At 41.8% G+C, this 12,935-nt stretch overlaps 1 protein-coding gene across 3 annotated transcripts in view; it reads left to right on the forward strand.

Annotated features, from left to right (window-relative positions):
* The window catches only part of sema5a (sema domain, seven thrombospondin repeats (type 1 and type 1-like), transmembrane domain (TM) and short cytoplasmic domain, (semaphorin) 5A), a 127,373-nt gene that overhangs the window by 43,096 nt on the left and 71,342 nt on the right, over positions 1–12,935 (forward strand). For all 3 annotated transcript variants that reach the window (XR_002278352.3, XR_002278353.3, XM_020645593.3), the window contains exons 3-4: positions 3,113–3,212; positions 5,927–5,972. Coding sequence is in view for 1 of the 3 variants with exons in the window: in XM_020645593.3 (XP_020501249.1) it covers positions 3,113–3,212; positions 5,927–5,972 (146 nt within the window). In the remaining 2 variants the exon portion in view is untranslated. The remainder of the gene's footprint in view (positions 1–3,112; positions 3,213–5,926; positions 5,973–12,935) is intronic.

Genomic DNA, 12,935 nt, shown 5'->3' on the forward strand with positions numbered 1-12,935 from the left:
CAGAGTGATTAGTCTCCAAAGTGAAGTTAACCCCGGTATCCTGCAGTGTTGTTCTTTTGTATCTCTATCTCCAAGTGTGCCACAGCTTTGCTTCCCTGACTATGATCTTTTAAACCCCCATGAGTTTGACTTTGTGGCTCTCCTTTTATTGAGCTCCAGAGCCTTGGGAGGGCCAATCCACACTGGTTATGAATGTTTATGAATGGGCCTTGGCCTTGTCACAAATGGCCATAAATCCTATGAGTGCTGTTGTGTTCAATTAAAACCTTTTGCCCCCTTTTTGCACACTCGAACAAATATCCTTTCTTTTTTGCCTTACACACACACACACACACACACACACACACACACACATCCAGGCACACACGCACTCACACACTCTCCATCACCCCGTTAGCGAGCCTCCCTTGGTGAGTCAGGGAGATTTATGGGGAGAAGCCGGGGTTCGTCAAGCGCTGTCTTCCCCCAGGGGGTGTCACAGCTACATTGGTATGCAGGGGATCCTCTTGATGCCGTGAAAAACAAGCCCAGTGGAGCCAGAGGATTGACACATCCGAAACTTTGTGTCTCCCTCCAGTGTAGGCAGAGCAGCAGCCATTAAGCAAAATGAATTCTTTCGGGTGAAGTTGGCCGTGATCTCCACTATATTTATTTTCACCGCGGCTAATGAAAATGTATTTGTGCTGTGAAACCAGACGCGTGATGCCTTTTTTTTTCTTCGTCTTGCGGTGCTGTTGTAGTCGTCACCGGAGACTTGAAAGCGAAACTAGTGAAAACATCTTTGCATACGGTGGCTCTGTCTCGTTGCAGATGATATTGTTTTGTTAGGAGAGACAGAGTTTGATCCCATTGCGTGAGCTGGCGGAGGCAGATGTTCCTTGGAAGCTCCCGTTTTTTTTTTCTCTTGTTTGTCCTTGTTTGGAAACCATCAAAAATCCGACGTTTGCTCCAGAATCTCAAAGTGCTCGCTTTTGATGCAGTGAAGGGAGAGCTTGCTTTCATTTCTTTTTAAAACAGTGTCTGACAGGTGCGCCTAAAGAAGCAGATAATGTGTTTTTAAGGAGGATATTCGAGCTGTCCTCTCCCTCTGTTCCGGCCCTGATGGAAAGCTCCCTTGGTAAATTAAAGAAGCTGCTTTAAAAAAATAAATGTAATCTGGAATTCGCTAAAAACCTTTGGGATAAAGGTTTCTGAATTACTGTAGCATCCACTGCTGCAAACTCAGCCTTACACTTTACTATAAGAGACTCATTTTCAACTATTTAGAAAGAAAATCTATCACATCATATGTAATCTGACCTTTCTGTACAGTAAAGATTATTATGACTGGAGAGAAAACACAGAAATGATGACAGATTGACCACCCTCTACTAAACCTATCGGGTAACCAGACGCTAGACACACCGTCCTCATCGCTCAGCAACCACCCAGGGGCCTGGGATTCGATTGGTCAGAGGTTAATGGGTCGGGCGCCATAAGAACAGGCATGTTAAGGATAAGATGTCAGTGTCTGTCTGGAATAGCCCTCGCTTAAATCTCTTTATTCACCGCTGAACAAGGTCAAGTTCCATAAAAAGTCAAATATCATCGCTCTTTATGGTCCAGTCAGGGTATACATTAACATGGAAGTGGTCAATCACCAGAAGTGAATGGTTTGAAGAAATCAGAGGACTGTACTTGAAACTGAATGTCTTCGGTCTCTAAGGTGCTAGGAAGCAGTAAAGTAAAAAAGTGCTTTGATACAGTACGTCGTGCACATTTATCTTTACATGAATGACCTCATCAGCCAAGGACAGCTCCAAACATCTACTCTTCATTTCTGTCAGTAAGAGGGCATTTATTTGATTTCTGTCAGGGGTGAAATGACTTGACAATTTTGCAAAGTAAGTGTGATTTTAAATAAATTACACTTTTTCAATAGTCAACAATGGCCAATAACCCCCGAGGCATTTATAACTACAGCTTTTACAGAATGAAATTAAATGTTTGGGATTTTAAAAAAGTGGAAAAATATCTTAAATTACTAAATTCATATCAATTTACATTTCACCCCCCGAGCTCTACTGGATACAGTTATGGACAGGAGGCCAGTAGAGATTTTGAAGGACAGTGGTTATGTGGTCAAAGGAGCGGGTGTTGGTGAGCAGGAGGGCAACAGATTTCTGGATGTACTTTGGATGATGTGCTGTAAAGAATGCTATTGCAGTCTGACTGTGATTAAGGCATGGATGAAGTGTTTCAGCAGAAGAGAATGGGAGTAATGGGCGGAGGCGTGGTATGTTTTTAAAATGGAAGAAGGCTAGTTTTAGTGAGCTTGGTGACGTTTTTGTCAAAGGAAAAGTTGCTGGAGTCGTGAGTGGATTTGGTGAAGGATTTGGGGCCGATGATTATCATGTCAGATTTGTTATTGTGCAGTGTGAGGAAATTGGTACGAACACCCAGGTTTTGGATTCAGTGAGGCAGTGGGAGTGGGTTGCTGTGGTGATGGAATTTGTGAAGATGTAAAGCTGGACATTGTTGGTGTAACAGTGGAAACGGGGGCTGTCATGACAGATGATGTCACCAAAGGGGAGCAAGAATATGATGCGGTACTATAGCCTGCAAAAAAAAATCAATCCTGTGGTATAAGTATCGTTATAAGATTGCGGTAAGTGTCAGAGGTTAATTTCAACTCTTTTGGATCTAAACTAGATGTTCGCTTTAGTGTGTTGAAAGCTCATTATTTTTTTATCAACCCAATACCTCTGGTGTCAAAACACCTGCAAGTATGTAACAGTTCTTCCCTGAAACAATACACCAATATCTCAATTATAGTCTGAAAAACGTCTTCTGCCTTGTGTTGACAACGTTCAGTTAAAATGTGTTTTTCTGGCTTCAAACCTTCGACCGATTTTGACTCACTGTTTTGCAAAATAATGCCATTAATGTTGACGTCACAGTTATGAACGGAATGTGTGAAGAAATGAATCTGATGAAGTCCTAACCCGTGTCGTTCAGAAGTTACAGCAGCCCTTTGAATGCAGCACATTCGTCAACACAGCTGTCTTCTGCAGCCATCAACTCTCCTCTCTGATTGGCTCACTGTAGTTATTTCCTGTGGTGTCTTTTTCAGAGATGGAGCCGTGGATCTTCAGGTTCAAGGCCGAGGGCACGGTGGATTACTCACAGCTGACCTTTGACCCCGGCCAGAACGAACTGATCGTGGGTGCCAGGTAACCTGAATTTGTTTTTCTCTCTCTCTCTCTCTCTCTCGCTCTCGCTATCTGCCTCACTTTTTCTCCCTGCCTCCTGTCTCTTTCTTTTGTTGCCTGTTTCTCGTCCTTCATTTCTCATTTTTCAAGGTTTTTTGGAGCAAAGCATGAGTAATGATCTGTTTGTCTAAAGATGTCTTAGAACGCCAGAGAAAAATGGCTTTAATTGTTTCCAAGTCCATTGTCTTTGTCAAGCACAGCCAAGTTTGCCTGAATGTGTGCGTGTGTGTTTGCAGTTTCTCTCTGCAAAGAAACACACACATACACATACACACACACACATTATGTGATAAACAATACAAAGGCTGTTTTTGCAATTTCTAACCACTACATGTGATAAAACATGTTCTTAAATGTGTGTGCAGAAGAATTGGGTGTGTGTGTGTGTGTGTATATATATATATATATTTATTCCAGTGGTGTGAGTCTCTGGCTGAAAGCAGATGAAGTGTGCTCTGCTCTTCACTTAATGGCTTAGATGTCAATAGACTGAAACACCCACTAAAACGTTGAACAGGAGATAACAGAGGAGCCAGCAGGAAGGAGAGCAGCAAAACAAACAGAAACAAAGAGAGCCCAGGGAATTATCTAATGCACCGCGGGAACTAAGATGGAAAAGGCTAATCAGAGAAAGAGTGTATATGAGGAGGGGTGATGAGGTGAGTAAATTTACACTGAAACTGATGGAAAGATGGCCAAATTGAATATAAGATATTAAAGACATTAACAGAAAGAAAAATCGGACAGTCTTTCATTTCAAACTACAACGCTGCAAATCCCATCAACACATGGTATTTGGAGCTCTCCAAAAAATCAAATAAGAGATTTAGTTCTCTGTCAGGCTGTCGAATGCCTAACTGTGAAAGGCGATGTGGCTGAATGGATGGCTGCGGGCTGCGTTAGAAGTATGAGTGATAATGGAAGGAAAGGGGGATCGATGCAAATATCAATACAGTAAAACAGAGGGCTGAGGCCGCACCGAGACCTGGCTGATTGCCACTCTTCAGGAGACTGATAGATCTCTGCAAGTGTATGTGTGTGTGTGCGCGCATGTGTGTGTGTGTTAAGATGCTTGGAAGATTTTCACTCTGAAAATTACTCGTCTACTTTATGAAAAAACAATACATGCTCTTTAAAATGATTGCTGTTGTGAAAGAAAAACACATTATGGGTTATTGTTAGAGCTAATGCACAATCTCTGACTGCGTAATAGTTTTTAAGCTGTGCAGTAGGAATCTTTCAGGTAACTCTCTCTCACTCAAGGTTTTTGTTTTCTTGCTGTGAGATTGCACTTAACTTTCTAAATGTTGAAGATCATTTTCTCTTTCTAGTGGCATGGACAGACAGTGTGCTTGGATCGGGATCGGCTTATGAAACAAACCTACAGAGTCTAGTTAAAACGGAAGTGAAGTTATTGGTTTAGGAGACAGCCTGAAACATTATAAGTCAATATTCAAAATGTTCTTGAGAGGGTAGCCGTAGCAACCTAATGTTGCTTAGGGAAAAAATATTTATCTTTGGGCATTTTTATGCCTTTATTTAGAGACAGGACAGTTGAAAGAGTCAGAAATAGAGGAGCGAGAGAGTGGGGAACGACATTCGAGAAAGGATTCCCAGGTGGAATTTGAACCGTTGCTCCGTACATGGGGCTCACACACTTACCACTAGGCTACCGGCGCCCCTGTATAGACGTTTATAAGAGTAAGTTATTGCTACAAAGCTTTGATTTTTCTATTTTCTTTACTCCATTTGACCAATTCACACAAAGGCCGAGTGAAAGGAGCACACTGTAAAACCTTTAAACATTCGTCTCTTTTTTTCCTCTTCATATTGACATGAATAAAACTAGAGGTTCATTCATTTTTGCAATGAATCCAATCACTAGATTTTAGTTTGTATACATTAGGTGCCTCAAATAAACTAACAACATCTTGTGCTGTCAGTGGCAAGGCTCCTTTAATCTCTATGTGGGTTTAACATTAAAAGTTTAAGAAACATTATTGTTTTGATTTGAACTGCATTTTTAAAAGTTTATTTTCGGGCCTTTTTCATGGAGTACAAAATATTATTTTGCAATCCAGGAGAGCTGCACAAAATCTGATAAACTGCCCCTAATGATGCCTAATGAGTGGGCTCAGGTTCAGTCTGTCCTAAACTTTGTTTGAGGTTAGCTTTTTGGAAGCTAAATTAGCGTCTGCAGGACACAGCAATACTTTGACTGAAATGTTGGAGTTGCATTGTGATAATGTTGGCAGCAGGTTTATTTTCAAGGAAGATCAAGATGGTATCTCTGATTCTGCCTCATCAGTTTACATAATTTGAATAAACTGAGTTTGGTTGTGTCACAGCAGTACATTTCTAACATTACTGACACAGTGGAATATTTGTTGGTTTTGAGAACATCCTCTGAACCATACTCCTAACCTATTCCAGCAGTTGCTCCCTTTTTGGAGTTAGAAATCTCTTTGTACGGTTGGCACGATGGGTAGTGAAGTGAAGATGAAAGAACTAGAGGGAGAGAGAACACAGATACAAACTGCACAGAGCGTTGTCCTTCTGAACAAAGATGCTGTAGATCCTCACGTCCTTTTCCAGGGTTATTATTTTAGCAAATGCCCCCATCAGCTCACACACGCTTTCCTTATTCTTCGCTTCTTTTTTTTTTTTTTATACAGGAATCACCTCTTCAGGCTCAATCTGGAGGACCTGACACTGATCCAGGTGAGTGCTAATTCTCTCCCGCTCTGTTTCTCTGACTCTCCCCCGGTGTGACTCACTAACTTTTCCAGATGAATATGTGCTCCCACTGGCCCAGAAAACCAATGTGCTGTAGCTGCCAGTGTCTTTCCACAACTTAAAACCTGTTGTAGTAAAATGGTCGTCAAAAATACTTCCCAACCAACTATGGGTTTGGTCGACATCGCGTTGGTTGTCGGTGTAAATGCCCTTGTGCTTGAATCCAATTTGAACCTATAAATGACAAACTCTGCAGCTGTACATTCCCACAATGGCAAAGATTTGAACCCCTCGTGCAGCTGCTTTAATAAAGGTCTACCGTGTCAGTAAAACCACTTCCACTTCTTTCCATGGTAGCAAGGTCAAAACAGAAAGAATCAAATCATCTGAAATACTAAACAGAAATTAAAGAATGCTAACTGCAGGGTTAGATTTTGCCTCCCGCCATTGATGACATGTTGTAAAATTTGCACGAACCATGCATAAATAGATGTATGCTCAAGGTGGCAATTATCCTTTTTTCAGTCTGTCTTTCATCCCCATTCTCCCACACGATGTCATCCTAATTTCCACCCGCATTCTCTCATTTTCTTTCTCTTTCTCACACTTTTATGAGCCCACAGAACCCCCTGCAGTGCTAAGCATTTTGTGACCCGCTGAGTTGGCGTACAAACATTGACACAACGAAGGGGCTTATTTCTAGGTGGTAGCAGCAAGGCTTCTTTGATGGTTCGACAACCGTGGTTGATGTTAGCCATTAACACCCTGAAAACCAGGAGAGTGGATGAGGAGAGGGAGAAAGAAAAAGGAACGGAACAAAGGGGAGACTTTGGGGAGAATGGTGTTCATAAAAATCCGCATGGAGAGGGTAAATGAGAAAAAACAGTCGGACGAAATAAACAGCGGAGTAAGGGAGCGATAAGATAGCATGCAGACAGTGGGAAGAAAGCAAAGATCCCCCCCCCCCCCCCCCTTTAAGAAAGACGGCCACTCAGGCAGGGCTGGTCTTTTGTGGCGACTCACTGGGACGCAGATGCTTTTTCAAAGACGCTCTTAGCCACCCGAGCACCCAATCATCCCCCCCCCCCCCTTTATTTCTATGCCTGGCTGTTGCTGCAGAATCAGCGAGGGGATTCCAGCAACCCACTCAACCCCTCTTCTTTAAGACCTGTTTCCCTAAAAGAATAGGTCACCATAAATCCCTGGCTTCGTCCAGCATCAATTTGAGTTGACCTGTGCCATTTTCTTTGGTTTTGCACTTGACTGGACCACGGCTGTCTAGTCAAGGGGAAGTCCAAGTCCAACTGTTTGAGGATCACAAATGCTAATATAGCATTCATTTCCCTCTAAATCCTTTCTTTCCTTCCTTGTTTTTCATCCAAGCATGAAACAGGAGATTAATTTGTTCGCCTCTGTGGCTGGGTTTACATATATTTGTCATTCTTATTGTTGTTGGATATGAAAGACTTAAATGAATTTCCCTTTTGGCACAGTTTCTCTGCTCAAATTACATGCATTGCTGATTGATCTAATAAATTAACGAGGGAATGCGGCATAGAGAGAGCGAAGAAAGTTTCAGAAAAAGCAGGCTTTCCATATATTTTGCGTTTTTTTCATTGACTTTCAAAGAGTTGCATGTGCTTCTCTCCCCCCCCCCCCCCCCCCGCAGAAGCAAAGCGAGCTAAAAGCTACACCTACGCATGTCTTTGTGATTTCACCCCATCCCCATGCATCAGCCCTGTCAGATAATGCCCAATGGCAGTGATTTGCTCTCGCATGGCTGGCAGCACTAAGACGGAGGCTGTGCAAGGTTTGACAGAGCACACGGATTAGAGTCAATGTAATACAAACAGCTTTTGATACTCTAAAGAGGTGGATAGAATTACCATATGATCGATGGCAGTCTGATCTTATCTTGTACATACATGCGTGAACCATTTATGAAAACAGCAGCCATCAATGTCTCCTTTTCCCTGAATCCCAGCCACTTCTCCCGCCCTTGGTTTGGGGTATGAAGAGTTGTTTTCAAGCTGGAAAATGAACCCTGACTACTTGTCTTACCAGTGTCTAAGGGAGGGTTTAGAGAGCAGTGACACTCTGGGTGGTAGCTAAACACTGCTGGTCCATCCTGCACGTATCGAGTTGAGACTCAGGGATCGATTGAGCCTGAGCCCAAGCAACCGTAATCTCCCCAGTAAATGCTCTACTTGCTTGGTGGTAATAAGAAATTGGAAAGAAAGCCAAGAACATCAGAAGTTGAAGAGAGGAAAAGAGATAGAAAGAGACAGAGAGAGGGGACCTTTATTAGAAGAGTTGATCTTAAGGCATCAGAGAACTTTTAGGCTTTCATTGTCCCTGGTTATTTGGAGGTCAATCCCTCCGATATAGCGTTCGTTAAGTCCTTGGAGTTGCAAGATTTTGGTCATTTATAGCAAATATAAAGGTTCATACAAGGAAATATACACACATCTGGAGAACACAATCATTATAGTATATTAGTTATGAGTTTGAGTTTATTGTTTCAAATCCAATCAAGAAGTAGAAATAAAATACTAATAATACCGTGTACTGAAGAATGTTTGCAGGTGTGCTAGTAAACTGTCAATAACATAAAAAACCACTGTCCATACATATATAAGGTATTACGTACACAATCCCCAAAACAACCTAAAAGTCCACATTTGGCATTTTTTAAATTTCTGTTTAGAAACTACAACAAGAGAGGTTGCCCTTCTTGTACATATATTTCTCATAGTGGACATTTTTCTTCCAAATCAAACGTTTTGACAGCTGAGCCAACAGCGCGGAGAAATTGAGTAAATGAGCATTGTCAATACATTTATAACGGCTTTATATTTGATGTGGAACTGACCGAGAGATGTTTCATAAAAGGAAGATGGCGAACATAATAAGTAGAAAACGATCTTGAACATTGGAGCATGCACTCAAACTGAAATGCAATGGGGGGTTAAAGTGGGACAAGTCAAGGTTGAGACATGAGTCAGCCGTCCCAATGGCTTTGATTGGAGTTAATATCTGGTACTTAGAATCCTTTTCTGCAGCATCTCAACAGCCTGAAGAGGCCTTTCTCTTCCCGTCAACCTCTAGCCTCATCCTCACTGATGTGGAAAAAAATACTGTCAAGAACAGAAAAGGTTGATACTCTTCCTCTTGCTCCACTTTCAAACTTTTGAGTAGTACAAGAAGAAAAAAGGACTAAACTCTGCAGCATGCACAGCTAACAAGACATATAGAGCGAGGCAAAGAATGGACCATATGAGCAAAAGCTACACAAAATAGTATCCTTCCTACATCTACAGGTGAATGCCATTATTAACACACGTCTGTTCAGTATTGTCCTCCTGCCCCCTCTTATCCTTCATTCAGCTCTCTGCACTCAGCTGCTGCCAACCCCGGGCATGCGAATCAACCCTGGCTTCACCATTATCCACCTTCAATGGCCCACTGCAGAGAGCGGACAAACACTGATGAATTGGCTCTTCCTCATTTGCATTGTGTTTAATTTCCCATTGTGTTGCCCTGGCTGATGAATGGCCAAATCAGCTCAATTCACCACTCAGGCTTGTGTTTCTGCCTGCCCCTGAGCTCCCTAAAATACTGTCCATTGATGTCGTTGGATACCCTAATAACCCAATTTTTTATCTCAGTGTTTTCCCCGTGTTCACCTGGTCTAAAAACTGGCTTTCATGCTGGTCCTCGTCTCATTTGCAAGCTCAATGAGAGCTTGTTTGATACACGATATTCTTAGAATTGATGCTAATGTAAGAAGACATGAAGAAAGAAGAAAAAAACACACTATTTAATGGTTCAATATTAGGTTGATTTCTTTTTTGCTAAATCGAAAAACAGGATGCAGACAGAGGCTGAGCTTTAACAGTTACACCGTGGCACAGCATTAGTCAATAAGCACAGGGATGAGGAGGATCACCGGCATTGTTCACCATTCAATACAGCACGACTGGAGCAGAAAAAAATAGTAGATACACGACAGCCTCTATCTTTCCTCCAGCCGTGGCTCATGGAAACGCTATCCATAACAGCTCCCCTTGGCAACAGGCACTGCGCGGTGTTTAGATGTACATAGTGCCTCCATTTTTCTTCACTTCCCCTCTTATTGTTGTGCCATTAAGAAGGACGAGGACTCGGAAGAAAAACAAAAGGGCTCTGCAGTCACATATGTTGTATTTCATGGGCCTGTCTCTCGCAATTACACTTTATCAGACGGACAATTAGCCTTGCTAATCAGTAGCTAACAGAAAGCGTCCTCCATAGCTCTATGAGCATTGCTGATTCAATTACTAGAGCGCTCTAACTGGGCTATTTAAATGCATAGAATCAAAAGCATGAATGGGATAGGAGATACCGACACAGGCAAGTTTAGCGATATATAATGGAGTCTGACGCCATTTTTAAAGGAGAGGGTTTGTTGAATGAGGCTAAGCAGGGGGTCTCTGCTGCACTTTTTTATGTTCTTATGATGATATGCGTAGTGACTTACACCTACACCCTCCCTAAGACATGACATCAAGAGCAATTTCATGTGTAAATCTATCTGCTGCTTACATCAGCAGACATCATACTGAATAGTAAATATTGTGCCAGCACATCAAAAGGTAATATCAGCTATTCATAAAACAGATTAGATTTTCCTCGGCAGGATTTGTCCGGCGCACGCTCTCAACCCGCCGTCCCCTTGTAATGAGACACACAGCCAAGCGTTTCATAAAGTCAGACAGCTGTCAGCAGCGAGTGTGTTCTCTGGACCCTCTTTATGCAAAATATATTCAATATCATGTCTGGAAACAGTGCTGCTTTGGAATTCAGCTCCTCACTCCCTCCTCTGTCTCTCTGACTACTTAAATCTGCCCACACTATCTCCCTTGTTCTGGCTGACTCCTTAGTTGGACTCTTTGTTGTTTATTCTGTCTTTATGTCATTTTTCTGTCTTTTTCTCTGTCTTTCTAACTCCCTCCATGCCCCACTCTCTCCCTTGGTATCTCTCCTGCACCCACCTCGTGTTGACAATAGCCCCCTGTGTGAGGGCTGACAAGAGGCACAATGGTTCATCTTTGAGGATTGTACCCATTACAGGGGACAGTACAAAGGGAGGACACACCAAACACCGAATATTTTCTTCAGCTACCCTAAAGCAACAAATGTTTTTTTTTTTTTTTTTTGTGCCACATTCCTTATGGTTCTCTTTTAGAAATGTTTGCATCTTAATCACGTTTCATCTTGCTGAAAGGATTACTCTGGTGTGTTACTATGTGGGTCTACATTTGTGGTTTTGGCAAGTATGTGTTAGTTATATTTAGGCTGAAAGAGACAAGCCCCACACACCCCACCCACCCCCCCCAAAAAAAAGAGAAAAAAAGAAAAGCCAACCATGGCAAGAAAACCAGGGTGGTTTTTACACAAATTCTTCAGTGTCTTCAACATTTATCACAGTTTACCAGACCTGACAAGGAAATAGTATACCATTTAAAGATGTTTCCCCATACATTCCTATGGAAACTTCCCACTGAACTTCTTGTATTTGCACAAATAATTGTTTGATTAGCATAAAAATGTAACTTCACTCCACTGTCCGATCTCTCCATTAAAGGCACAAAAAGCCCAAAAATAAATATTAAAAAAAAAAAAAAAGTAACTTCCTCATTATGGGTTTTCTGATTTAGATTGGGTTGAATTAATCGCATTCTGAAAATACATGTTTCAGGTCTTCTTCAATACAGCATGATTTTTATTTCCAAGCTCTTCTCCCACTTAAAGTAAAATACAGGATTACAAAGGGTGTGTTTTACAATATTGCCACTTGTCACTACCAATGGCAGCTTGTGGACCGTGAGAGATGTACCAATGTGAAACACATCCCTGCTGTCCAATCACGGTCACTTCTGTATCCAGTAACAAAGATGGCATTAGCTACAAAATCCAAACTTGTAGCTTATAAATGTGGTTCACAGAACAATAGGTGATATCCAATGGCTTTGTTCTCTTCTAATTGAAAGTTTTCTGGTTTTACCTCCAGATAAATAGTTTAGACGTCAGCCTTATCTTTCCCATTACTTTAGTGAATAGGATGTTGTCATACTGGATGAAAATGATGACCAAAACTTTCAAGATTACCACTTGTAATGAACTATAATTATCCTCCTCAGTATGAGCTGTATATTTCCTCCTGCAATATCCACACATGATTACAGTGTCATCGTGGATATACTTTTTCCATCTCTAGCCAATTCACCACCATGCTCGGCCCACTAAATTTAATCCCGGCCCGCTGTTATTCTCTCATCTTCTTTGTTTCCCCTCTAAGTCTCTATTTCCGTTTCTTATAGGTGACAAAGGCGCGGGACAAAAAGGGGGGTCTTTTGTGAAGCAGCTTCTTCCGATAAAGCCAAGAATTATTATTTAACGACAGCACATTCCAGACATATTTCCGTAAAGGACAGATTCATCTTTGGAGCACAGCGGCTCAACAATAGCACGTTAATGAGCTTTTAATGTGTCTTAATGACACTGGCTCTCTCCTCTGCATGGCTGTGTTTCTGTTCTTTACTATGGATCATTTAGAGCAGTTCAGGGCGGCTTAAGTGGTCAATGATGCCAGCACATCCCCCACTTAGAGGCTTATGGACATCACCGCCTTCAGTAGCCATAAAGTTGACACCTCAAAGATGTAATGGGAGAATTTATAGTACTCTGAAAACCTTCTTTGACCTATTTTGGATCATGATAAATCACATAATCGCCCTGTAATCATAAAAGCAGCCACTTTTCTCCCATTACTTTGATCTCAAGTTGTAGCTTTGCATTGTATTATGATTGATTTTAACACTGAACATGAGTGAGTAAGTGTTCAGAGCCATTAACAGGTTTCCTTCCCCCATGTGATTAGCGAAAGCACTTTTCTTCGCCCACTTT

This window comes from Labrus bergylta, chromosome 20 (genome assembly GCF_963930695.1).
Source record: "Labrus bergylta chromosome 20, fLabBer1.1, whole genome shotgun sequence".
Taxonomy (NCBI): Eukaryota; Metazoa; Chordata; class Actinopteri; order Labriformes; family Labridae; genus Labrus; species Labrus bergylta.